At 44.6% G+C, this 27850-nt stretch overlaps 1 protein-coding gene across 1 annotated transcript in view; it reads left to right on the top strand.

The window, feature by feature from the left end:
• STOX1 (storkhead box 1) overlaps positions 1-18488 on the top strand; it is a 64459-nt gene extending 45971 nt beyond the window's left edge. Inside the window, exons 3-5 of the mRNA XM_027840637.1 lie at positions 7641-7793; positions 11398-13783; positions 18121-18488. Of these exons, the coding sequence (XP_027696438.1) occupies positions 7641-7793; positions 11398-13783; positions 18121-18277 (2696 nt within the window). The 3' untranslated portion in view covers positions 18278-18488. The remainder of the gene's footprint in view (positions 1-7640; positions 7794-11397; positions 13784-18120) is intronic.
• Positions 18489-27850: the final 9362 nt, after the last annotated feature.

Genomic DNA, 27850 nt, shown 5'->3' with positions numbered 1-27850 from the left:
CACTGCCTTCTTAATCATATTTATACCCCTATAGATAATCCGCATATATTTGAAGACACTGAGTCACAACTTGAAGCTGTTATGAAATCTGGGGGGAAAAAATTGGAGGCAGTTGGCATGAAGTGACTTGCCCAGGGTCACACAGCTAATAAGTGTCTGAGGCTGGATTTGAAGTCAGGTCCTCTGGATTCCAGGACTGGTGCTCTATCCACTGTGCCACCTAATTGCCCCTCCCCCTCCCCCATTTTTTTTTAATGCATCATCTATGGTTATAGTTTGTCAAGATGCCAAAGCGCCATCTTCACTTGTGGGACTCCTGTTCATCCTTCACAACCTCAGATGCCATCTTTTCCCGAAAGCCTTTCTTGATCTGTAGGGCTGGTAATGATATTTCCCTTTGAACCTTTCGTTGCACTCCTTTTCAATAAGAATAAGCATTTATTAAGTACCTACTGTGTGAAAAGCATTATTCTAGATGCTGGGGATATAAAGACAAAAAAAGAAAAATATTCTTGTCCTCAAGGAGCTTATAGTCTACCACATAGAAACAGATAAGAAAATAGAAGCTAATTTGAGGAGGGAGAGAAGAATCAATAAAGAAGCATTTATGAAGTGCTTACTGCGTACCAAGCACGGTGGTGGGCAGTGGGGATTCAAGTAAAAGAATGACACTCTTCCTATTTGGAAGGAGCTAACATTTTCTCCTTCTTCTCCTCCTCCTCCTCCTCTTTCTTCTCTTATTTCTCTTCTTCCCCCCTCCACTTCTTCCTTCTTTTCCTCCTTAGCATAATGAAGCAAAATAAATGGTATTGACCACATCCAAAGAACATACAGTCTCAATCTGCTATGAGCTCATCACCTTTCTGTCAGGGAGTGGGTAGGAGCTTACATTCTAATAGGGAGACAAATACATATAAATATCTACCACATCAATATAAAGTGAATAAATGCAAGTACGAAGTAATTAAATACAAGGCAGGAAGGGAGGGATGGTACCAACAGTTGAGTAAATTAGGGTTTCCTGCAGAAGATGGTCTTTGAGCCTTGTCTTGGAGGAAGAAAAGGACTCTTTGCGGGGAGAGTGAAAAGAGAGGGTGTTCTAGGCATGTGGCACAGCCAGTGCAAAGGCGAGGAGATGGGAATGTCAGGTACAAGAAACAAAGAGAAGGCCCAGTTTCACTGGATGGCAGAGTAATGTCCAATGTGGCTGGAAAGGTAGGTCGGGAGTAGGTGTATAGGGCTTTAGAAACTAAATAAGGTAAAATGAATCAGGTTAGGAAGGACTTCAAATGCCAAGCTCAGGTGTTTGTTTTTGATTTTGGTGGTAATTGGAAGCCCTCCCTGCTGCCCCCCCAGGGGTGCAGTGCATTATGACCTGTAGGATTGGGATTCTGTACTTCTGTTGAACTGTGAGTTCTATGAAGGCAGAAACCTTGCCTTATCCCCACTCTGAATCTCCCCTAGTACTTTTGTATACAGTAGGAGCTTAGTTGATGTTCATTGAATCAAAGAATTAATTAACTTATTTTGAAGTCATTCTTCTAGTGGGTGGCGCCTCTTTCCCACAACTCCTCAAATTGCAGGTGGTATTTGATCAAGGTTCTGTCTCTTGCCTTTCTCTCCCATACCCTGCCTTAAACATTCCTGATCCCTTTTTTCCTGTGGCAATGAAGGACCTCTCCAAGGGCCTCATTACAAGCGTATGACTCAATTACTCGGCCAGGCGACAAAGCCAAGGGGCTTTTCTCCTTCCGCTGGGCCATAACGCACTTAAATACGTACTTTGTTTTCTTTACAGAAAGTTGGGTTTGGGTGGAATGCCAAAAAAAGCCAAGCTAATGCCAAGTTAATTGAAATGCCTGGGCAGCCTCACTGAAATGATTGTGTCATTTAGAAATGGGTTATTATGGATTTATTTGTTTTTCTCAGGCAGGATACCCTGGAATTAAGCGTAACCAAGGCAACAATGAGGCAACTAGGTGCCACAGTAGATTGAATGTCAGTCCCGGAGTCAGGAAGACTCATCTCCCTGAGTTCAAATCCCACCTCAGACACGCACTAGCTGTGTGACCCTGAACAAGTCACTTCATCCTGTTTCCCTCAGTTTCCTTATCTGCTCAATGAGCTGGAGAAGGAAATGGCAAACTACTCCAGCATCTTTGCCAAGAAAACCCCACGGGGGTCACAAAGAGTCAGACACCACTAATCAACAAAACACAAAAAACAAAACCCTCTTGATAGGGGTATCACTGGGGTGCAGCCCTTTGTGTGAACCTCAGCTGCTGTCTTTTCCTAGCTAATGATCTCTCAGCCTTTCAGATAATATTCCCTGTTTAGTAGAAAGTGTTTTAGAGTCAAAAGACTTGAATTCAAATGCTGACCCCACTGCTTTCTAACCATGTCAACAGAGCAATCTTACCTTACCTCCCTCATCAGTTCACTCTTCAGCTCACATAGTGACTCTTACAAACTGTCCCATCCATCTTCAAACCTCCCATGGCTCGCCCTCCACTCCCTTTCTAAACTGAGAACTTTGCTTCTTATTTTACAGAAAATATTGAATTCTTTCATTGTGATTTCCCTCTTCCTCTCATCTCCTGTCTCTCAGACACCTTCCCTCCCTCTCTCCTCCTTCACCCCGCCTCCCACAAAGAGGTGGCCTTACCCCTCACCAAGGCTAAGCCCTTTGCTTGTTCAAGTGACCCCATTCCATCCCACGTCCTCCAGTGAATTGCCCCCTCTGGCATCCCCAGTCTACCACTTATTGTCATTCTCCCCCTTTCTACTGGCTCGTTCTCTACAGCCTACAATCGTCCCCAGCCCGAAAAAACCGTCCCTCGATCCTTCCGTCCCCACTAACTTCCTTCCTCTACGTCTTCTGCGCTTTGTGACCAAACTCCTTAAGAAGGCCGCCTGCAGTAGGTGCCTCTGCTTTCTGTCCTCCCGTTTTCTCTCTTCTTACCCCTTACAATTGGCCACTGACCGTATTAAAACTGCGCTCTCCAGATTACTGAGGTTCTCTTCGGTCCCAAATCCAGCGGCCTTTTCTCGACCCTCGTCTCCTCGACCTCCCTGTTGATGGCCTTCTCCTCCTCCATACTCTGACCTCTCTAGGTTTTTGGGACCCCCTTCTCTCTTGATTCTTCTGCCTCTCACACTGCCCCTTCTCATTCTCCTTTGCTGGATCCTCTTCTGGATCACACTCGAACTCTCAATGTCCCTCCAGATTCTGTCCGGGGGCCTCTTCTCCCTCTGTACTACTTCACTTGGCAATCTCATTAGCTCCCATGGCGTTAATCACCATTTCGATGTTGACTATTCTCAAAACTACCTCTCTTCACCTGACCCAATCAGCTGAGCTCAATTTTACATCTCCACCACCTTTCAGATATCTCAAACTGGACGTACAATAGACATCTTAAACTTAATGTGTCCAAAATGGAACCCATTCTCTTTCCCCCTAAACCCTTCCCCCTCCCACCTTCCCTCCATTATCCTCCCAGTCCCTCAGGCTCACAACCCAGGAATCATCCTGGACTCCTCACTATTTCTCACCCCTTTCCCCCATATCCAAGCTGTTGCCAAGGCCTGTTGACTTCATCTCTGCAACATCTCTCAAATACATCTCCACCTTCGCTCCTCTGATATGGCCACTGCTCTGGTGCAGACCCTCATCACCCCAGCCTGGACTTTACAATAGCCTGCTGTTGGGTCTGCTTTGCCTTAAGGCTCCCTCCAGGCCAGTCTGTCTTCCATTCAGCCACCAAAGGGATTCTCCTAAACCTCAGATCCTACCATGTCACCCCCCCACCCCATATGCACATGCACGCATACACACACACACACACACACATACGCACACTTAATAAACTCCAGTGGCTTCCTGTCACCTCCAGGACCAAATACCAAATGCTCTGTTTGGTGATCAAAGCCTTTCATTCCCTAGCCCCCTTATACCTTACTTTTCCTTGTATACCTTGCTGTCCAGCACACACGCTGCTCTGATCCAGTGACACTGGCCTCCTGGCTGTTCCATGAACAAGACACTCCATCTCTTTATTCCAGGCATTTTCTCTGACTGTCCCCCATGCCTGGAGTGCTCTCCCTTTTCATCTTCACCTCCCAGCTTCCCCAACTTCCTTTAAATCTCAACTAAAACCCTATTTTCTATAGGGAGGCTTTCTCAACCCCGCTTAATTCTAGTGCCTTAGAAACTCTAGAGACGCAACATGATCCTTTTTGGATGCTTTCAGCTGTGTTTTCTACTAAAAAAAACCTCTGGAAAAACTTCTGTGCTTTGGCTCACTAATTAATCTGGAAATTCACATTCTTTAAGATTCCAAATATGTAGTGACACAACCTGAAAAACAGATATCTTTTCGTAAAATTCTCACAGGTTGACATTTATCTTGATGCTTACAAAGGCCTTCCCCAACCTCAAAACAATTTTTTTTAAAAAAAGAAGAGAAAATCAGATTTCTCATCTCTTTTTTTTTTTTTTGGTGAAGCAATTGGGGTTCATTGACTTGCCCAGGGTCACACCAGATTTGAACTCAGGTCCTCCTGAGTCCAGGGCCAATACTCTATCCACTATGCCATCTAGCTTGCCCCTCAAAATTCTCATCTCAAAGGGAAATCTTGGTCCCTCTGAGTTCCCAGAACATACAGGGTTCCCTCCATAAGATTAGGGACTGGGGATCAACTGTAAATGACCTCTTCATTCTTTGGATGAGAAACCAAATGATCCTGGGCCCTTCCATGGTTTCCTTTAGTGAAGTCCAATGGGGGGGGGCGGTTCAAACAAAATATCTCCAATTGTCTCTTTCTGTACAAGACCTACTAAAATTTCTCCAGCGATCTCTTGTGCATTGGAGGGCCAGATAAAGATTTCCTCTGGGTCCCTTCACTAGAAGTCATGTGAAATTTCCCCAGGGAATCCTTGCCAATTCATTAGGGCAATCTAAATGGAATTCCTAAATCACCTCTCACTAAGATAGGCTGGTTTAGCTTAAAAGAAAACAACTCAGAAAAGCCCCTAAGTTGGGGGGGAGGAAGGGGGATCCCAAGAGGGAAGTAAGGAGAGTTAACTCTTCAGGGTTTGCAGGCCAACCTTATCCTATAGATCTGCAACCCAGTGATCTCAGACAAGCTGTCTGGGTTCTTTTTGAAGTTAGGGCAAACAAGTCTAGGTTAAAAAGAAAAAAAAAACTTACTAGCTATCATAGTGTGCACTAGGCGAATGCCTAGTACTAGTCTTTTAGGGATACAAAATCCATACTGCTCATGTTACCTTTCATACTTGTAAAGGATTCAGGTCTTAGTGCTTAAGCATTCAAATGAGCAAAGGTTATCTTAGAAGACCTGGTCTAACTTTTAAAGAAAACATACCAGAAAAATCATCTGTCCAAATTGTCTACCCTAAAACAGAGGGGGGAAGTGCTAATTTTTCTCTAATGGAGCCAAGAACATGAGTGTCCTGGATAGAGAATCTCTCCAGTGCATATTTGCACATAAGAAGGACTTGAAAATTATCCTGAATGAATCCCCAGAGTGGATGTAGTATGTAAAATGCAGACAGTGGTATTTAGCATGCCTGCCTTGGAGGGTTGTTGGAAGGTAAATACTTTGCTTATGTGACATGCTGTGCACATGGGAGACCTAGCTTCCTGTAATGTTCCGTCTGTCCTCTGTGTCAGGGGCAGCTGAGAGTATTCTCTTGGCCCAACTGGTGGTTACGGCTGTTTCCTGCAAAGAGCCCCATTCTAGCAATGAGGTGCCAGCCCAGGGATTTGCTGTTAATAAGGCTTATCTCCTTTTTCTACAGCTTCTGGCCTGTGTAGGCACGCAGCCCCAACAGAAGTAGGTTCTCATGTCACTTTTGCACAATAAGCCCCACTTGAAGTATCTTGGGAAGGTGCTAGATTACACGGGGCGGAGGGGGTGGGGTGGGGAGGGTAGCACCAGCTCTGTTTTTAGATGGAATGACTAAAATGTCATTTTAAACACCCACTCCCACCCCCATCGTTCCTCCTTCTCAGTGTTCAGGGCCCTAAATGGCCTCCGAGGCCCCAGGCAGTTACAAGGTTCAGTGATTCTCTAATGAGCCCCTGGCTAGTCCAGAGTCTGAGAAGGCAGTAGTCAACATTTATTTACTTATTTATTAAGGTTTACAAAGTGTTTACAGATATTAATCTCATTTTATCCTTGCAACAACCCCGAGAGAGGCGGTGCTACTATTATCTCCATTTTGCAGATGAGGAAACTGAGGCCGAGAAAGTTTAAGTGACTTGCCCAAGGTCACCTGACTAAATAAGTGTCTGAGGCAGGATTTGAATTCTTTCCTCACTCCAGCATCCTAAACCCTGTGCCACCTAGCTACTCTTTGTCCCCCAAGGTGGGGTCAATGTGACCTTATCTGTTAAACAGACTAGACCAGGGGTGGGGAACCTGCAGTCTCAAGGCCACGTGTTCCCCATCCCTGAACTAGACTGTGAGGTGTCCTTCAGCTCTCAATCAGTGATTCTATAGTCCTTTGAACTAAGGCTGTAATTTCCCCATCTTGATTATCAAGGCTGTGTCTTTATGTAGTTTCTAAAACATACAGTGGCCCAGAAGCCTGTCCACCACTCTCCTCAGTCACTGGGCAGAGAAGGTCAGGAATTGTCCATCAGCCTAGGTAAGACAAAATCACGCATTCCCAGCAATGGAGAGACTGAGTATATATTGAGCGCTTACTAGTACAAGATCAGCAAGCGTTAAGCATTTACCATATACCAGACACTGCTAGGAGACAAAAAGATGGGCCCTGCCCTCAAGATGCTTACATTCTAATATGGGAAAATAGCCTTTAAGAGGAACCTGAAATGAAGGTGTGGAAGGGCAGAACCCCGTCGCTGACCTAGAGGTTCTGAGAGGAGCCCTGTGGTCTGGAGAAGAGACCACAGGAACTGAGAGTGCTTCTAATGTGTGAATGCCTGGGCTGGAGTGAACTCCCGGGATGAAGAGGTTTCCGAGGCATGGTAGAGAAGACGGCAGCACAGCCTTAGAGGATGTGCCGGGCATTGTGCTAAACACTGGGCATCCAGATATAAGCAATCTAACCATCTCTGCCCTCAAGGGGCTTACATTCTAATGGGAGGCTACAAGGCAGAGGGAGAAGGACTATTTTAGCAGGGGAAGGAAGAAAAGGTTTCTAGGGAGGGTCAGGTATGAGTTGTAAAGCTTGGCAAGGGGCCTTCCTAAAATGGTGGCTAACAGAGGGAGTCACCAGAAAGGAGGCCCTTTGGGGAGGGCCCCAGAGCCTCTAAGTTTTGCAAAGGCCTTTCCAATCCATTATCCCTATGTTTTGGGTTCTGCAGATATTCCTGCTCCATTTTATAGCTGAAGAAACCAAGTCCTAGAGAGGTTAAATGATTTGCCCTCCAGCACGCAGCAAGGAAGTGCTGAGACCTCCATCTGTAGCCACTCGGTCTTCCCACTTTCCCCACCGCTGGCAAGCCTTAGTTTGGTTCTTTCTGATTCCATGAAAGGGGAGAGAAATGAAGTGTTTGCTGAGAGCTGCTTGTCGTCCTGATTGGCCTATCTGGACGTTTCATACTGTGAATTTTCAAGCTTTGTTTTGTTTTGTTTTTTCTCCATAGGAGATGTTTTTCCAGTACAGATGAATCCAATTACTCAGTCCCAGTTTATACCTTTGGCGGAGGTCCTTTGCTGTGCTATAGCGGATATGAATGCGGCTCATGTTGTGGTGACCCAGGAGTCCCTGATGGATCAGTTGGTGAAACACTACCCAGGTATAGGCAGAAACCTCCCTCCTTTGCTGAGGATGAATGATGCGCTGTGGGGGGCTGGTTGGTAACACTGTTCCAGGCCGCCTTAACAAAACTCTTAGGAATCAGAGGCCATAGGCCGAGGGAACCTTAACCGTGGCGAGTACCTTATCTTTGCTATGGCACTTCATCCTTGTTCGCTGTGAATATTGAAATCCTTGTTGTCATAATGGCCAATTGACATTTATTTATAGAGTGTTTTAAATGAAATTATTTATTTAAATTAACATATTTATTTGAATTATTTATCTAAATTAAATTATTGTCATGGTGGATAGTCTGGTGGAAAGATGACAGGTTCTGGAATTGAGATCTGGGTTCAGATCCTACCTCTGACACTCATTACCTGGTTAATCTCAGGATGGTCACTTAACCTCCCTGGGTCTCAGTTTCCTCATCTGTAAAACGAGGGAGTGTAGAATTATCGGGGCGTAGTTCTAGAGCTGGAAGGGGCCTTGTGGTCCAAAAGTGGGAAGGTCTGCCTCAAGAGGTGGTGGGTTTCCCTTTGTTGGAGGTGTTTAAGCCAAAGATGGATGACCACTCATCAGGTGTGCTATAGTGGAAATTCCTTTTATGTGTGGAACTGTTCTGTTCAGAGGTGGGGGGAGGGGGTGAAACTGTCTTCTCTTGTGAGAGGGATTAATAGATACCCTCCTGATTCAAGAGAAGGGAGTAGGAGAAGGGAGTGACCAGGGTTGTGAGGAGGTGTTTCAAAATCCTTAATGATCCATCACAAAACCTCCAGAATCTGCTAAGATGTTTTCAGCTGTTCTAACTTTTCCCTGTAGCCTCCATGAAGGATTCAGGGGTGTAGAGGGAAGGGAGTAAGTAAGCCTCAGGGAACCAAAAAGCACCTGCAGTTTTCCCAATTGCCTTGCGCCGAGAGAATTGGCAGAATTGGGCATATGGCATCTGTCCTTGTCCTCTATGCTGCCGAAGGTGTACCCAGGTCCATGGCCTCAAAGCGAGCCAGTGGACGGAGCGCTTGAGAGTGTCAGGCCAAGTGCAAGACAGCCTCGTAACTGTCTGCCCAAAAAGCACCTTCAAGCCCTCCTAGGTGCTTGGAGAGCGACCCCAACTGCAGGGCAAGAAAGAAGTGGGGAGAGGCTTACATACCTTCCAGTCTTGGCTAGAGAAGAACTTGGGGTTAGGCAGTTTTCCCTGTACAGGCCACCAAAATGTTGAGGTTTAGGGGTTTAGGGGGGCTGGGACCCCGAAATCACAACACACAGGTCCTGCCCGAATGAATTCGGCCCAAGGCTTCTTTCAGCCAAAGACAAGTTTTATTAGAACATCGTCACATTGGGCAGACTCTTAAGGAATCTAAACATTTGTATCGCTAATGCAAGGGGGCCAGATCTTAATAATCTGAGCCCATGCAAGTCTTAGATTTCTCTGAAAGCATTCCCTTTGCCATTCCTTGCAGAATAATGATATTCCATTACATCCATATACCGTGATTCGCTCAGCTGTTACCCCATAGATGGGATCCCCTTATTCTCCAGTTGTCTGTCATCACACATAGAGCTAATCTGAATTTTTTTTTTAATATATGCATCCTTTTACTCTCTCTTTAATCTTTTTGGAGGTAGAGACTTAGTAGTGGTATTGCTGGGTCAAAGAGTATGCCCTGGGTAGTGACTTAGGGAAGTGCAGTCCTCTCCTTTTGGAGGAGAGACTGAGGCCCAGAGCAGGGAAGGGACTTACCCCAAGCAGTAAATGACAGATTCAAGTCTTCTGACTACAGAGTGCCATGGTCTTTCCATTATATTGTTGTTGTTCAGTCATGTCTGACTCTTTGTGACCCCATTTTGGAGTTTTCCTGGGAGAGATACTGAAGTGGTTTACCATATTCTTCTACAGCTCATTTTACAGATAAGGAAACTGAGGCAAACAGGGTTAAGTGACTTGCCCAGGGTCACATAGCTAGTAAGTGTCTGAAGCCAGATTTGACCTCACAAAGAGGAGTCTTCCTGACTCCAGGCCCAGTGCTCACTGCACTGCACTATCTGGCTGCCCTAAATCAGCTTCAAACGTGTAATCTTTGGCTGAAGTATCATTGTTATTCAAAAATTGGTTTTGTTATAAACTTAACAATTGGCAATAAAAAAGCAAACAAATCAAATTAACATACACATTAAGAGGCAGAACCTTAGGTAATATCCTTAGCATTTAACAGGGTAGAACCAAGTGAATAAAGAAACAACAGATAAGCCAACACTTGATTTTGTTCTGTCTCCATCTAGGTCTCTCTGAAGCATGGCGGCTTCTACTTTTTCTTTTTAAAAATATATAAGCAAACAAACAAACAAACAAACAAATATGTAGTTACATAGTCACTCTATTTCTAATCTAGTTCTGGCGATCTCACTTTGCATCTCTCTATATTTCCTTGTACTATACATGTATTTATTGTTTTCTGGATAACTCCTGTGGTATGCAAAATATTGATTAATTATTATCAATTAATTACCATTAAATTATTTTAAATTATAATTAGATAATATTAATTAGATAATTTATATTAGTAATATTTTTAGTTTTTGAGGCTGGGTCTCCTTATCTCACCCCGGCTAGAAGCTCACTGGTCACCCGTGGGCCTGATCCCACTGCTGATTGGATCTGCTTCATTTCCAACATGGGACAGTTTCCCTTCATTAGGCAGCGTGGTGGCCTCCCACCCTTGGGACTCACATATGGGTTAGTCCACTGCAGCTCAGAACAACAGAGCTCAAGAGATTGCTAAGACTCCCCTCCCCGAGTGGATTACAGGCTCAAGCCACTGCACTCAGCTCCATGAATTGTTCAACCGTTCTCTAGTCCTCAAACTTAGAAGTCATCTGAATGGTAACTATACATTTTGGTGCCCAGGGCAGGCAGCACAAAATGTAGCCTCAAGCTGACTTTGTAATTCGTGATGTGAAAATGACCCGATTTAGTGAAGTACAGTTGAGCTGGAGGAGAGGCTCTGGGAAACCAGCTTCATGGTGGGAGGGACACTGGAACGCCTCCTATATAGGGGGAGACTCCAGACACGGGCACCCTGATGGGAAGTGAAGGGAGGGAGAGACGTCAGCACCAGCCCTGTGCAGAAAGCCCAGGAATACCGCCCATTCTTGGGCAGAGACACAAGGAGAATGGGTGAGCAGAGAAGGACAGGGCAGGGCTGAGAAAACCTGCTCTGTGGCAGTTTTGTATCTCAGCTTTTGGTCCAGCCAAGTATTAAGCTCAATTGTTTCCGAGCTGCTAGAAGAGTATAATTGCTATCAGAATGCAAAATAGCAAATTTTGAAATTCTATGCCCTTTGAAAAGAATTTTTAATTTTTTTGCCTTCTAAATTTTGGTGTCCTGAGGCCAAGCCACAGTCACCCCATCTTAGTTAAAATTCCACAGGGTGTTTACAATTGTTTGCTGTCACCAATAGACCTGGTAGCTATTAATGTTTGCTCCTTGGCACAAAAAGTGTAAAAAGTGTTTTAATCAGGAATGAATTCATCTCATGAGATCACGGTCATTAAATTCTTTTAAATGGAAGTAAATCTCAGGTCATACATTTCTTTGTTTTAGGCATAGCCACTCCTTCACAAGATATCCTCTACACCACCTTGGGCCATTTAATTAAAGAAAGGAAGATTTACCATACTGGAGAAGGATACTTCATTGTGACTCCCCAGACTTATTTCATCGCAAACACAGCACCCCCGGAGAAGGAGAGAGCGCCGCTGGAAGACGGTCACCCGCCGCCAACTTCAGTCACTTACCTGGTCAGTATGGACGGCCAGGCAGAATTAACCAAAGAAAGTATCACTAGCCCCTCCCATTGCAAATCCTGCCGCTGCTTCCCAGACCCGTGTCCGGGAGAGCCTTCAGGGGACAGGGGTAGGAAAGGGCAGAAGAACTTGGGGGAAGCCAAACCATCAGTGCAGAGCCAGGCCATCTCAACGTCGGAGGAGAAGCGCCTTTGTGACCGGCCCAAACCCCTGCCGCCCACCAAGGACAAAGAAAAGAGCAAGAAATTTGGTCTCCGTCTCCTCTGGCGCCAGATGTCCAGAAAAGAAAGGCCCAAGAAGGACCACAGGACTTTCTCTGCCCAGTTCCCACCTGAAGAGTGGCCTGTCCGAGATGAGGAAAACCTCGACAATATTCCTCGGGACGTCGAGCATGAAATTATCAAGCGCATCAACCCCGAACTGACTGTCGACAACCTCATCAGACACACAGTCCTAATGCAGAAATGTGAAGAGCGGAAAAAATACATGAGCCAGGGCACATCCACTGACCTGCTGGCAGCCGGCCACAAGCAGCTGCAGCAGCCGCAGCAGCAGCCGGTGAAAGCCGGGGTGAGGAGACGGCAGAGTAGGTCTGGAAGGCACCGGAGGAAAGGACATTCAAGCCAGAGAGGCTCCCAGGGCAGTGAGCCAAGGTCAGTCATCACCAGGCCAGAGAAACACTCCAAGCACCTTCCCACGGAGGCTGTGCCCAGAGCCAAGACCCCAGAGGCAGGACCGGCTCAGAAACTTCTGCGGGAGACTCAATCAGGGGCTGCCAACCCCCATTTTATTTACAAAAAAAGAATCAGCAACCCTTTTCCAGGCTTTCCTCACAGGGGGAATCTGACAGTCAGAGGCTACAGGGGCCAGAAGAGCAGTGACCTGAAACCCAAGCTGACTGAGAAGCCCAAAAAGTCTTTTCAAAGGTCAAGGTCTTTGGATTCCTCAAGAAACGTTGGCAGTGAAGTTCAGCAGCCATGCGCTGAGCAGCCCAAAGACAAGGTGAAGCCAGGAATGCCTGTCAGCCCTAACGCTGCTTCTGTCCAACCTGTCGGTGACAGCTTCAGAGACCGCCCCTCAAATTATTCACAGAATGGGTTTTTCAGAACAAGGGGTAAGGGCCATCCCTTCAGAGAAAGCCAGCCTGGGCAAAATGCCTGCGCTGCCCAAGACAAGACTATCCGTGAAGTCCAGTGGAAAATCCACCCCTGTGCTGATCCACTGGGGGAGACCCAAACTGAAATGCATTGTTCTGCGGCCCAGGCCTCTTGTTTAGTAAACCACGAAGTCCCTGGGCGTGAGCTGATGGATCAGACCGTTGTGTGTCAGTTCCAGAATCTTGGCCTTCTGGACCATCATCTGAGCAGCGCCCACCAGATCAGACAGCCCGAGAGGCAAAGCAGAGACGCCCCAAAGGAGCTGACTGTGACACGCTGGGAGACCCTCAGTCACGAGAATGAAGGAGTTACTGACGAGGATGACCACCAGGCTTTGTACCAGAAGGAGATGGATGGCGACGAGGATGCCTGCAGCTCTTTGTATTTGCAGGAGGAGGAGGAAGACAAGGAGGACTTTGCCGAGAAACACATCCTGTGTCCGGCTCGGCCAGGCTACATCCCATATTCCTTTACAGAGGGAAGCCTGTGGGACAATTTAGGGAAAACTAACGTGAACGAGGGACCCCTGGGCCACTGGAAGATAAGTAGTGACCCAACTGATTACAGCAGCAAAATACAACAGTTTGAGGCTCAGATTTCTGAAAGAAATGACTATCACAGACCTGCTGGCTTGGATGGGCGCCAGAAGATGGATTTCTCAGGAGATAACCGTGGCCTCCATCCACGTGGCTATCGCTGTGATGAGGAAGCTGGTGCGGCCCCAAGGGCCCAGGCTTCTTCAGAGCTTGTCGATGGCAGTATATTTGACTATTACAACGCCAGCGAGGCTGACTCTGAAGCTGAGACACTGCAGAACTCTGCCAGGGAGACGGGGGAGACAGCGGCTTGCTGGGGTCTGGGGCCACAGGGCGAGGAAGTGAGGAAACATTTCAGGCAGACGCCAGAGCCCTTCAGCGCCTCACGGATGCCGAGTTTGGCCCAGCGTGTCCAGCAGCAGGAGCAGAATCACTCGGAAGGAACTGAAAACCACAGTCTGACAGGAGACAGTGGAATCGATTCTCCACGGTAAGTACATCGGTCTCTCACGGGACCCGGGGGGTCCAAGGACAGCCTGAGATTGTCAGGACTAGCGCTTTCCTCCGAAGCGTATCACTAGGATATGGTTGAGTCTCTCTGTACTGCAACCATCTCTTAAAGGGACAGTGAAGCATCACTTAAGGAACTATTTCAAATATAATGTCCATAAAACTGATAGAAATTTTTGATCTGCTCTTTAGTTAAAGCTTCATTGAGACATCTCTGGAAAAAGAAGGAAAAATGCAGACTGCCAGGAACTTCCAGATGTCCTTGAGGTTTAGAACAGAGACCCAGAGGGATTGTCATATAACGTTGGGTCTGTCCACTGTCTACCTACTTTTGAACAAATAAAATTGCCTTGTTGGCATTGGAGTCCCCCAGTTTCAATTTAAAGAGACGTGCTTGAAAGAGCATTTTGGTAGGGTTGTCAAGGCTAACCATTAGTGAACTGCCATGTGGTCATTTGAAAACATTTAAAATTTTTATGAATGTTAACAAAAAACCTTGAGAGATGTCAAACAGTTAAGGAATTATACCTCAATGGCATTTGGTTTACCCTAAATGAAATCCCAGTCATTTCCATAAGGGTACCTGGATTTCCTAGGATAAAAAGAATAATAATAAGAATAATAACTATCATTTATATAGCACTTTAAAATTTAAAAGGCACTTTGCAAATATCTCCAGGAAGTTGGTGCCATTATTTTTCCCATTTTATGCATGGAGTTACTTAGGCAGAGAGAGGTTAAGTGTCTTGCCCAGGGTCACACAGCTCGTAAGTGTCTGAGGTAGGATTTAAACTCAGGTCTTCCTGACTCCAGGTCCAGAGCGCTATCCACTGCACCATCTATTACTACCTGCTGAAAATCAGGTGTTTAAAAAAAAAGCATAAATGAGAACGTGACCAGTTTCTATTCATTTCTCCCCAATTCTTTCTTTTTTATAAGAAGGACAAGCTATTTATCTACTTGGGCAAGTCATTTGCCTTCTCTCGATCTCAGTTTCCTCATCATGAGAGAGTTGGGCCATGTGCTCTCGAAGTTTCCTTCTAATTAATCAATCAACAAGCACTTATTATGCACCTTCTGTGTGTCAGACATTGGGCTGAGTGCTAGAGATACAAAGACAAAAGTGAAATCGTCCAAATCCTCAAGGAGTTGACATCTTAGTGGGGGAAATAACATGTAAGCATATGAACATATATAGAATATGTAATAACAACCAGCATTTAGATAATACTTTAGGGTTTGCAAATTGCTTTACAAATATTACCTCATTTTATCCTCACAACAACTCTGGAAAGTTGGCAATGTTATTATCCTCATTTTATAGATGAGAAAACTGAGGCAGACAGATGAAATGACTTGCCCAGGGTCACACTGCTAGTAAATGTCTGGGGCAGTTTTTAAACTCAGTTCTTCCTGACTCCAGGTCCAGCATTCTCTCCACCATGCCATCTTCCTCAAAAAGAATTCGTAGTAGTTCGGGGAGGGAGGGGAGTTCAAAAGACGCTTCAAATTGAAACCCCAAATTCTATGATTCTATGTTCTAATTAAAATTCAGTCTTTTATAAGGTTTTTTTTTTTAAAAAAAACCCTCTAAGCTGATGAATAAAGAACGAAGGGATTAATTGCTTTTAAATTAAAGAATAAGGTCAGTGATTCCACTAGAAGATATTGAAGACCCTTGTAGAAAGAAGCTCCCCAACCTTCAATTTTCTCCCGAGTCCCATGGTAGATGTGTAGGCATCAGCATTTATGATGAGGATACAGAGTATCCCACGTGAGTTTTTCATTTTCATAAAATATCATATTTTCACATGTGGAAGCTTCTGTAATTTGGATAAACAGACTTTGGGTGGGTAATGATCAGTTCATCAATAAGCATTTATTAAGCACCTACCATGTACTCTGGCAGCAGGTCCTACACGTGCATGATGGTGGTTGTCACTAGAATGTTTATAATGAAGAAGGAGGGGGACATATTGACAGTCACTTTAAGGATTGTTCTTACCATCCTCACCACTGGCTACTCTTACATCCTCCCAGAAGCTGGAGAAGGGAGGAAGGAGCAGCATTTTCCTAGGCATTCTGTGGCTAGATGTCAAGAAAGTAGCAAATGTTGTCCTGATCTCTTCATGTTGGCCATTTAACCACATAGATCAAATGTGCACATGGAAGGAGTAGGGAAGGGGGCTTCTACAGCTTTGTGTGTGTGTCCTAGACCTCTTCACAGAATAATGTTAAAATACATAAAATAAAATATACAAGATTACAAAAGAATTCAATTAAATCAAAATGTTTCTCAAAATATTTGTTAAAACATTCGGAGACCCCAGGTCTAGACCCCTGGTCTAGGGGAAGAATTTTCAGGTCACAGGAACAAGGACAAGATGACCCATTGTGACCTTAGAGGCCTGGGACAGAGGAGAAGGAAGGGGTCTAGAGGAGGATTCTTGAAGGACACAAGTTTTCCCTCGGACTTTGTATGAATGACTTCTCTTTGGGCCTCAGTTTCTTACTCTGCAAAATGAGCGATTTGGATCATATGATCAGATCTGTAAAGTCCCTTTCTGCTCTAAGTCCCGTGATCTAGTGAGCCCCCAAGTGATGAATATGAAATAATGATGAAAAGGGGATGAGAACATTAGGCATTGGAGATGACCGCTGATATGTGTGCAATGTTTAAAGTTACTTATTAGCACTTTACAATCATTGTTTGGTCCTCCACATTTTGTTGGTGGTGGTGGTCAGTCATTTTTCAGTCATGTCCTACTTTTCATGACCCCATTTGGGGTTTTCTTGGCAGAGATAATGGAGTGGTTTGCCATTTCCTTCTCCAGCTTATTTTTCAGATAAGGAAACTGAGGCAAACAGGGTGAAGTGATTTACCCAGGATCACCCAGCAAGTAAGTGTCTCAGGCCATATTTGAAGTCAGGAAGATGAGTCTTCCTGACTCCAGGCTCAGCACTCTATCGACTTTACCACTTAGCTGCCCCAGGTCCTCTCGATAGCTTTGTGAAGTAGATGCTGTTAGATAGGGACTAGGCCAGTGATTTCATTGGAATATAGACTGGCATCTCAGCAATGTATAGTCTTAGAGCAGGGAGGGGTTCTTAACCTGGGGTCCACAGACAAAGGTGAAGTTGAAGTTGGGGGAGCAGAAATCAATTCAAGTCAACAACAGAAACATTAACTAAGTACCTGACATGCGTAAGGCACTATACTATGGTGCTAGGGATATACAAAGGCAAAACAAAACCATTTCTGCCCTCAAGGACCTTATATTCTTCTGGGCTGAATGTCAAGTGAGTGTATGGAAAGAGGTAGAAAAGGGAATGGGGAGCAGCTAGATGGCGCAGTGGATAGAGCACCAGCCCTGGAGTCAGGAGGACCTGAGTTCAAATCCAGTCTCAGACGCATAACACTTACTAGCTGTGTGACCTTGGGCAAGTCACTCAATCCCATTGCCTAGCCAAAAAAAAGAGAGAAGGGAATAGGAGAAAGATGGATTTGGCTAGAGCAACGAGGCTATCTCTTACTATCTAGAAAGAGTAATATGTGGGTGAAGCTGCCATATTTCTTTAAGAGAAATTGTACGACGCCAAGTAACCATGTGATGACTGAAGGTTAGTTTTTCAGTCCCTTAGAAATAGAACTACATTGGAATTTAATTAGATGCCTGCTGTTGAACTGGAGAACAGAAGGTCTGTTTAACACCAGTCAAATGTAAGCTCTTTGAGGGCAGGAGCTAGTTCAGTTTTGTGTTTCAATCTCCAGAACTTAACTCAAAGCCTGGCACATAAGTAGGCATTTACCAAATGCTTGGGTTTTTAATATTTCTCATTTTTAATGTTTTTTTATCTCATTTTCATTTCCAGTCTTCCCTCCCCTATGTAGCAATACCGCCTTTGTAACAATTAATTAAAAAGAAAGAGAAATAAATCAATTCAACAAAACTAACCAACAAGTCAATGGACTTTGACGGTCTATGCAGTGTCTAACACCTGTGGTCCACCACCTCTGCAAAAAAAGGGGGAGGATCCTTAATAAGTACTCGTTGGATTGAATTACATATGCAATACATGTGATGATATCATAGAGGGTCATCTGTGGAACATGTGAAGCATGAAGAATACTTGAGATTCAGGAGCTGACTTCTTTTAAAAATACAATTCAGACCTAGCAGGATTTTTTTTTTTTTACTCTTTCCTAGTAATGAATAACCAGGGAGTACAACGCCTTACTTGGTTAATATAAACAGAAACCCAAAGCGCTTTCTTTTTTTTTAAGTAACAGCTCTATTTAATTTTCGATATCTTTAGGACACAGAGCCTGGCATCTAATAATTCTGTCATTCTGGAGGGGCTGAAGAGAAGACGGAGTTTCCTGCAGAGCTTTGAAGGCATAAACAACACGAGGAACGGACAGATGCTTACATCAAATTCCTTACTCCAGCTGACGCCTGTGATAAACGTTTGAGTCTTCTTTTTCTCTGGGGACTTGAGGCTAATTTTTTTTTTTTTTTGTAAAAAATGTACAGCCTTAACTGTAAATGTTTTAACCCACTGCCTATATCAGTCGCCCATGTTTTACATACATACTTTATAATTCTTGAATATTTGTGCTCTAGTCACGGACTTTGTTCTGTTTCTGATTTTAAAAAAAACTTTTAAAAACAATGCATTTGGGTATGGAGTCATTGGAAATATTAGAATGTTTACAATAAAAAGTGAAAAACAGACATGGCATTAGTCATTTTTCTTGCTGTGCAGCAGAGTCAAAAGGACATGGGAAGGGCAACTAGGCAGTGCAGTGGATAGAGCACCGGCCCCGAAGTCGGGGGACCAGCCTCAGACACTTGACACTTACTAGCTGTGTGACCCTGGGCAAGTCACTAAACCCTGATTGCCTCGCCAAAAAAAAAAAAGGACGAGGGAGTTGGAGGCAGAGCCAGAGTTTGTATCCTGCCTCTAAGCCTCCCCGATTCTGTGACCTCTCTTTATCGGAGTGTCCTGCCAAATGGCAGTAATATTAATGCTTGTGCTGCCTGGCATAGTAGGATACATCCTGGATGGATCTGGAGCCCCTAATCCAACCAATTACTGGTAGAACGTAAGCCCTTTCAGGGCAGGCACTTTCATTCTTGTCTTTGTATCCCTAGTGCCTAGCACAGTTCCTGAGATATTGTGGTGCTTATAGGATTATAGATTTAGAGACTCGAGGGACCTTGGAGACATGTAGCCCACCCCCCCAAATAATGGCAGATGAGGAAGCTGAAGACACTGAGAAATTAAGGGTCACACAGCTAATAAACATCTGGGCCCAGTCTTCTTGGCTCCAGGTCCGGTGCCTGTCTGTCGAGCCACACCGCCTTGTCAATAACAAGTACTGATCTTAATTACATTGATTTCTTAATTACAATCACATTAATAATTGAAAAAAGATTGTTACTAGGTAGAGAGAGTGTAGGGATAGGGGAAGGTTTGCTTCCTGGAGGAAGGGGCGCTTGACTTGGGCTTTAAAGGGTGGCAGGTTGAAAATTGTCTTCACATGTAATAGGGGGGAAATTACTATTAAAAAATAAAGGGTGGGGGAAAAGTCAACGGGGGAGGCTGGGAAGGAGAACAGTAAGAGCGTGGCCAATGACACAAGCAAAGGAATTAGACTAGAATAAAGAGCGAGGAGGAAGAGAAGCAGGGAACGAGGCTGGGAAGGTAGGATGGGGTTATTGTTCAAGGGCCTTGTGCAGGATAAAAGATCAAACTTTCCTTGCTGAAAGCCAAGTAAATCAGTCAACCAGCATTTATGAAGTGCCTACAGTATACCAGGAACTGTGCCAGAGCTGGGGATACCAAGACAAAAAGGCATTCCCTGCCCTCAAGGAGCTTCTGTTCTATTGGAGTAATGATGTGAGCTATGTATAAGAATTAGTTCAGCAGTGGTATGGGGTGGAGAAAGAGGTCGAAGGACCTCAAAGGCCATTGTAATAGTCTGTGTGGGTGGTCATGGGGGCTCTGTTAATATAGTAACATTGGAAATAAGAAAGGAAAGGATGAGGGAATATTATGCAGGTAGAATTTACAGTCCTTGATAAGTGACCCACCTCCAGAGGAGGAGTGGATGTGGGGGGATAAATGATGACCTTGGTTTTGGACATGAGGAGTTTGAGATGCTGGTGGCACATCCCGGTGGAGACCTCCAATGGTCAACTGGAGATAGGAATTCGGGAGAATTTGGCAGAGAGATGGTAGTTGAACCCCTCGGAAGGAATGGTAGAGAGGAGAGGGAATCCTTGCTTAGGTCATACTTGAACCAGATGACCTCTGAGGCCCCTTCCAACTCTGAGATTGCCAACGAGCTCCCCCCTTGGTGTAGAGAGACAAGTGTAGAAGGGAAGGGGGATGGCCAAGGTCAGGTGCTCCCTTAGCAGCACCACATGCAGGGGTCAGGACGAGGATGGGTAGCTAGTGAAGGAAGTTGGGGAAGAAGGAGAACCAGGAGACTATGGCGGTTCTGAAGCCAAAGGAGGAGCCGACATCCAGTTTGGAGGGGGCGGTTAATGGTGTTTGCTGCTGTCGGGAGGTGAAGGGAAGATGCGTATTGAAAAGAGGCCATTTGGATTTGGTTCCGGATGGCCTTGCAGAGAGCAGTTCCAGAGTGAAGACGATGGAAGCCAGATGTGAAGAAATTGGAAGAAGAGCCGGCGGTGTATGGCAAGGGGCCCTGAAGTATAGAAAAATGCGCCCAGGTGTTTGCCAGTGAGGGGAAGGAGAGAGATGGATGCGGTTAGATGGGTCGGCAGAAGGCGTGTTTAGATCATGAGTCCTACAGACTTAGAGCTGGAAGTGAGTCCACACTCTTCACTTCACAGATAGGGAAACTGAGGCCCACTGACTCTCAATCTGTTTCCTTCCACCGTTCCACATTGCCTTGGAATTCTGGAGACCTCAGCATGCTTGTGGGTCAAAGGGAAGGAGCCAGTCCTGGAGAGGTACATGAGAGAGACAGAGATGAGTGCTAGAACCCAGTTCAGAAGCAGGCCAGAGGGCATAGGGTCAAGGGCTCACACTGAGAGATTTTACCCAATTGAGTAGAATAGCATTTCCTCTGTGCCTAGTGGAATGGGGAGGGGAGTTGAGGCAAGAATTGGGGCTGAGGACTAGAGAAGGGGGCTTGAGGAAGTTCACTTTGGATGGCTTCAATCTTGTCGGGGATGGAAAAGGGAGGCCATGAAATGACCAGATTTTGGTAGTGGAGAGGTACATGAGAAAGAAAGTTTTCTGGGAAAGGACATCTGGTATATGAGAAAAAGTTTATAAGTAAGGGAAGAGAGGTTTAGAAAGTGCTTTGAGGCTCGAAAAGCCCTTTACTTACATATATTATCTTTTTTGATCTTCACAACAACCCCATGAGGTAAGTGCTATGGGTATTATGGTCTTCATTTTACAAATGAGGAAACTGAGGCTCCGAGATGGGACATGACTTACCCAGGGTCATGTGAGAGGTGGTGTTTGAGCCCAGGTCTCTCCTGACCCAAAGGCCAGGGGGCTCTTTCCACTCTGCCTCACTGAAGTCCAGCTGGGACTCTGGAGGACAGAGGGAGGTAGTCATTCCTCTTCCTGATGTTACCCATATAGCTTTGCCAGAGGGTTTTGTTTTGTTCGGAGGAATTTTTTGGGCTTTGGCAAACCAAGAAGTCAGTATATATTTTTGGAAGGAAGGACATAGAGGTTAGTTGAGGCTAGTTGAATATTTGCTCCAGTGATTAAAGGAGAAACTTCTTTCAAGAGACTTTGTCAACCAGGGTTATCAAATCAGGAAGCAGTGGGGTGTCATTGAAAAAATACTGGGGGCAGCTAGGTGGCGCAGTGGATAGAGCACTGGCCCTGAAGTCAGAAGGACCTGAGTTCAAATGCGGCCTCAGACCAAACACTTGACACTAACTAGCTGTGTGACCCTGGGCAAGTCACTTAACCCCAATTGCCTTAAAAAAAAAATACTGGATTTGGAGTCAAAGGACTTGAGTTCGAATTCTTACCTTCACCCCATTTACTTCCTGTGTGACTGTGGACAAGTCACCTAACTTCCTTAGGCTTTAGTCTCTTTATCTGTTAAATGAGGAGGTTGAACTAGTTGGCCTAGTTCTAGATCTATAATCCTACGACCTTCCTGGTCTTTGGCCCGTCCTGCCATCTCTGAGCAGAGGAAGCACTAACCGCTGGACTTCCCTCCTGACTTTGGCCTAGGAGACTGGGCCTTCTTGGTGTAGTAGGGATTGAAGGCAGGCAAAGGCTCCCTCCAGCCTTGGCCCAATACGTATGTGCACACTCATCCAGCTACCCTTTCAGCATGGATTACGCAAGTCTGCAATTATGTGTCCTCAACACGGCCCTCTATGAAACCAGATATGTTCCTCTGTCATCTCAAAAACACCGCATGAAAGCACAGGAATTACAGGGGGAAGAAATGTCTTAAATTGTTGTGAATTCCCCAGGGCTCAGGGGAAGATTGTTCCCTAAGATATATGACGTCTAGTGTCATAGATTAATTTGACACGAAAACTTTAACTGGGTCTCTTGACCTCTTTTCCTTTTGACTGTCTATTCTCTGCTTATGAAAAAAAAACCAAAAAAACAAAACAGGCAGACTCACTATTTTCTTGACTCATTCTAAGTAGAAAGAAAAAATTAGCATGTGTTGACAGAATTGGCCTTGTCAGATGACTCCCAGGGAGGCAAAGTGATATAGTGAAAAAAGGACTGAATTACAAGTCAAGGCTAGAATCCTACCTCCAACACTAGGGTGACCCTGGTCCTCTAACTTCACCTCCCTGTGCCTCATTTTTGTAAAATGGGAGAGAGAAGTTGGCCTAAGTTTCTGCTAAGGTCTTTCAGCCCAAAATCTATGGTCCTGTGACCCATTTTGTTTTGGTAACTCACTTCCAGGGTGACCTTGAGTAAGTCATCATTAGGCCCATCACTGGGCCTTAATCTATGAAATGAGAAGGTTGATCTCGAAGCTCACTTCCAGCTTTTGACCCTATAAAATACTTGCTGCTTGTCAAGACAGCTTAAGATCCATCGTCCATTCACTCCTTTGGGTCTTGGCCCAAAGGTTCTTGAGAAGAGTGGATGAAAGAGAGTCGATTAGACAATTATTAACCAAACATCTGCTATGTGCCAGAGCCTAGGGGAGAAGCCGGGAATGTGAAGATAAAAAGGGATTTTAGTCTCTGCCCTCAGTGAGCTTAAGATACCTTGACAAGAGACATACCTGAAGCCAGTAGGTATATTGACATCTAAGCCGGTTGTCAAAGTCCCTCTCCCTGGAATCAACCTTAGAGATTATCTAGTTCAGCCACCTCATTTCAGGTGAGCAAATTGAGGCTGAGGAAGATCAAGTAATTTCTCAAGGTTCACACAGTTAGTGAGGACCAGAGCTGGGGTATGAACCCAGGTCTTCCGATTGCAGGGCTGCTGCTCTTTCCACAGCAGGTCTTACGAAAAGAAGACTGTGTGGGAATGGGATCCGGGAAAATGGAGGCTCCTTAAAGGCAGGACCAGTTGGGAGTTTTTGGTTCTGTTTTATTTTTTGTCTTAGCTCTCAACCACCTAGCCCAAAGCTTTACACAGGGAAGGTGCTGAATAAATGTTGGTTGAATTGAATTGATGTACACAACAGGCATATACCCTTCCTAGTGGCATTGATTGGTCCTAGAAATAACATTCCAAGGGCAATTAGTTCCACTGGAAGATACAAAAATATAATTTGCTTCTTGACTAGTCAAAGGGGTTTGGCTGTGATGTATTGGTCTTATTAAACTCGGATTTCTTCAGGGGAAGCCCCAAGGCTCCATGTCTATTGAGATCCCCCTCTCCTCCCGTAAATAGGTCTCCCCATCTCTCCTGCCTTACTTAGAAAAAACTAGGGGTGGACTTGCTTGAGTTCTCCTCCAAACCCCTCCAAATACCTGTAAAAAATGGTTCTAAACAAATTCTAAAGCAGAAAAAACGACAAGTGAAGAATTGAGATCCATTTGTATCTCTGGGCCCATGTCCACAGCTCCAAATTTATAAAGGCTGGGTTCCATTTTGGGAGCATCTACTAAATCCTTTTTCTTTGGCTAAATATCATGTCAATTAATAATAATTTATGAAAATAAATTAATAATACATAGGAAAGGCAGTGTGGTTTAATGGATAAATGATCCTGGAAATAATCAGGAAGACTGTAAGTCTTAACACCTCTGATCTTGTGTGAAACACTTTAACCACTTAGTGTTGAATAACTTTCTAAGACTATCAGTTGCAGATAAATTGCTGATTTGCATCAGTGGAGAGAGTTTCACACTAGGAATTACATATGCAATCATAGTAATGGGCAAAAAAAAAAAAAAAAAGACGGTGGTAGAGTGGAATGGTAGATGGCCACACAGACCTTGAAGTCAAGAAGACTTGGGTTCACATCCAACCTCCAACACAAATATGATTGATTTACTGGTGACACAGATCACAGGCAAGACACCTAACCTCTCCGTGTCCCAGGCAACTCTCTAAGATTACACATTAAACTGGAATCACTCATCCAAGTTGGTGGGAGGAAGTTCTGCTCCAAGTATTCTTCATGATCCTGGACTTACAGATCTGACCTCCCTCCCCTCCCCCACCAAAATCATATTAATAGTAATTATTTAGAGTACAGAAATCATTTTCCAGAAAAAGCCTGATTTGTGACCACACACCATAGTTAATATTTGAACAATGAACGACACTATTTTAATGGGTTTCCATTGGCTTGAATTGTGAGCAGAAAGAGACCTTAGAGGTCATTGAGTCCAATCCTCACCTCATTTTATAAATGAGGGAACTGAAGCCCAGAGAGGTTGAGTAGCTTACCCAAGGTCAAGCAGGTAGGAGGCATCAGATAAGAATCAAATTCAGGTTCACACTGCCTTCTCCCTCCACCATGTGCCTCCTGCCTGCTTTCCTGCCCATCTCACACTATTGCCCCATCAGTGCTTCAGGAAGACTGGATTATTTGCTATCCCTTAAACACATCCTGTGTTTTTCCACCTCTATTATCATTGCTTGACCATTCCCTGTGCCTAGGAATCTGTTCCATCTCTTCTCTATCAGGGTGATGTCCTGTATACCCTCCCCATTCTTCAAGACCTAGCTCAAACACCGTCTTCTCCACGAAACCTCCCCTGGGTCCCTCAGGCAGTTTGAGCTCCCTTGTCTGATCTCGTGATTGTTTGCGCTTTACTTATGCATTTACCCTAATCTCATTTGTATTCTGGTTATTCATGAATGTGGTATTTCTCATAGTAGAGTGTAAGCTCCTTGAGGGCAGGGATTGCTTTATTCATCTTTGTATCTTCCCCAGGACCTAACAGAGAATAGTACTTTGTACATGAAAGGTGATTAATAAATGTTTGTCAAATGAAAGTGTGTATATTGTGGAATGAATGAATGAATGAATGAATAAAAAGACGTTTGCTAACTGTGTCCAGCACTGGATTGAACAATGGGGTTACAAATACAAAAGAAAGACATCTTGCCCTCAGGAGCCTTATATTCTGCTGGGGGAGACAACCTATATAAGGAGCGATGATCAGGAAAGAGTGTAATAATAATGAGTTCACATTTATATTCCTGACAACAACCCTGTGAGGTGGGGGGATACAAGTAAGCACTTTTTCCAAATGGAGCAGTAGACAGAGAAGAGACAAGCCTGGAATCAGGGAGTTGCCTTTTTTTTACAGATGAGGAAACTGAGACTTCACCAGGGCAAGTGGCAGAAACAGGAAAGAGCATTTATAGAATGTGGAGTCCGAGGATCGGCTAGGCTCTCGGCCATCCTGGTCACCTCAACCAAATCTTACCTCAATGAAACTCAGTTTTCTCCTCTGTGAAATGATAGGCTCGGCTTAGAGCGTCCTGCAGGTGTCTACCAGCTCTAACCTTCTATGACCTGGGAGCTGTCCAATGTCACAAAGGGAGTGGGGGGGGGGGGGAGAGGCAGCTCTTGGCCACGAAGGTCTATCCTACTCCAAGTCCAGTGTTTTCTTTCCTACACCAGTCTGGGGTTCCCATAGGAAGCTGGTTTTTCTGACACTTAACTTGGACCATGGTTAGCTGAGCACATTGTAAGCATTGCGGTTCATGAGTGTATTCTGTAGGTCTCAAGCAAATCTTTGTGTTGAATGTGATGATACCGTGTGTAGTATGGCTTGCGTTGTCAGATTGCATTTCTTGATGAGTCTCGCCCTCTGGCGGCCCAGCTGATGGGACACAAAACTGTAACAGAAAAATTCAGAACTTCCAAAGCTGTGAGAGTTGATATGAACGTTAGGGTGGTTTTGGGTACAATTCCAGGGTGAATCGGGACATACGCACCCAGAGAGATGGCTTAAACGAGTCCACCTAATATGATTACTCAGGAATTGGCATGAAAATTCACTGTTGGATTTCGGTTTTTATGTTACACATCGTCCTTCTGTGCTTTTCTCATCCTGCAGTTATCTCCTGCAGGGAGCAGACAGAAAAGAGAAGATCGTGCTTAAAACTCATTGAACTCCCTATCCATATGGATCATATGTATGCAGGTATGACATATATAAGGTCTTGGAGTTGCAGGGGAACTTGGAGAGCGTGGTTGCCTGGTCTACCCCCTTCATTTCACAGAGGGGGCAGCCAGATCCAGAGAAGGGAAGTAACCTGTGGAAGGGCACACAGCTGGTGAAACGCAGCACGGCCAAGACTCAAACCAAAGTCTCTTCACTCCCAGTCTTTTCACTCCACCTTTCCCTGCTGATTTTCGAGTTACCCAATTTCATAAGGTCCTAGGAGAAAGACAGCATGGCACAATGAATAGAATGTAGGACTCAGAATCGGGAGAACCAGGGTTCAAATTTGACCTCAGGTGCTTACTGGCTAGGTGACTCTGGGCAAGTCACTTAACCTCTGGCTGCCTCAGTTTCCTTACCTGTAAAATGGGCATAATAACAGCACCAACCTCCCAGGGTTGTAGTGAGGATCAAATGAGGTAATATTTGTACAGTGCTTTGCAAACCATGAAGAGCTATGTAAATGTTAGCTATTATAAGAAAGGGGTCAGGAAAAGGGAATTCATTTAAAAACAAACTGAATTTTGTTAAAAAAAAAAAAAACAAAACCAGTTGACATTCGTTATCCCCCCTCCCCCATCACTCCCACTTATCCTCTAGTGTGACTATGGTGACTAGGTTCGCTTTTAAAAAATGACGGTTTTGGGGCAGCTAGGTGGTGCAGTGGGTAGAGCACCGGCCCTGAAGTCAGGGGGACCTGAGTTCAAATCCAGCCTCAGATCAAACACTTGCCACTTACTAGCTGTGTGACCTTGGGCAAGTCACTTAACCCCAATTGCCTAGAAAAAAAAATGATAGTTCTGCCAGGAGAACATTTTGCACGGTAACAACAACAACACTGTGCAATGACCAACTTTGATACACTTAGCTCTTCTCAGCAATACAACGATCCAGGACAACTCCAAAAGACTCAGGAGGGAAAATGCTGTCCACATCCAGAGAAAGAACTATGGAGTCTGAATGCAGATCAAAGCATATTATTTTCTCTTTTTTTTCTTTCTTGTGGTTTTTCCCTTTTGTTCTGAGTCTTCTCTCACAACATGACCAATATGGAAATATGTTTAATATGATTGTACATGTATAGCCTATATCACATTGCATGCTGTGTTGGGGAGGGGGAAAATTAGATTTCAAAATCTTAAAAAGTGAATGTTGAAAACTAAAAATAAATAAATAAATAAATGTTTTTTTAAATGATGTTTCTGTAAGTAGATTAGATTAGTGGTATCAGCCTCAAATAGAAACAGATCCCTGCAGCTGCACACTGACTTAGCAAATCACAAATTAACAGATATTAATAGATAATTATCTAGAAATGTGTTGTATTTTTATTTATTTTGTTAAACATTTTCCAATTATATTTTAATCTGGTTCCAGCAGTCTTCAGGAGTTTTGACATAGCTTGTGGCCTTTAAACCTCTGAT

The sequence above is a fragment of the Vombatus ursinus genome, unplaced genomic scaffold, assembly GCF_900497805.2.
Source record: "Vombatus ursinus unplaced genomic scaffold, bare-nosed wombat genome assembly UNPS02014847.1, whole genome shotgun sequence".
NCBI lineage: Eukaryota > Metazoa > Chordata > Mammalia > Diprotodontia > Vombatidae > Vombatus > Vombatus ursinus.
This window is presented reverse-complemented; position numbering and strand designations above follow the sequence as displayed.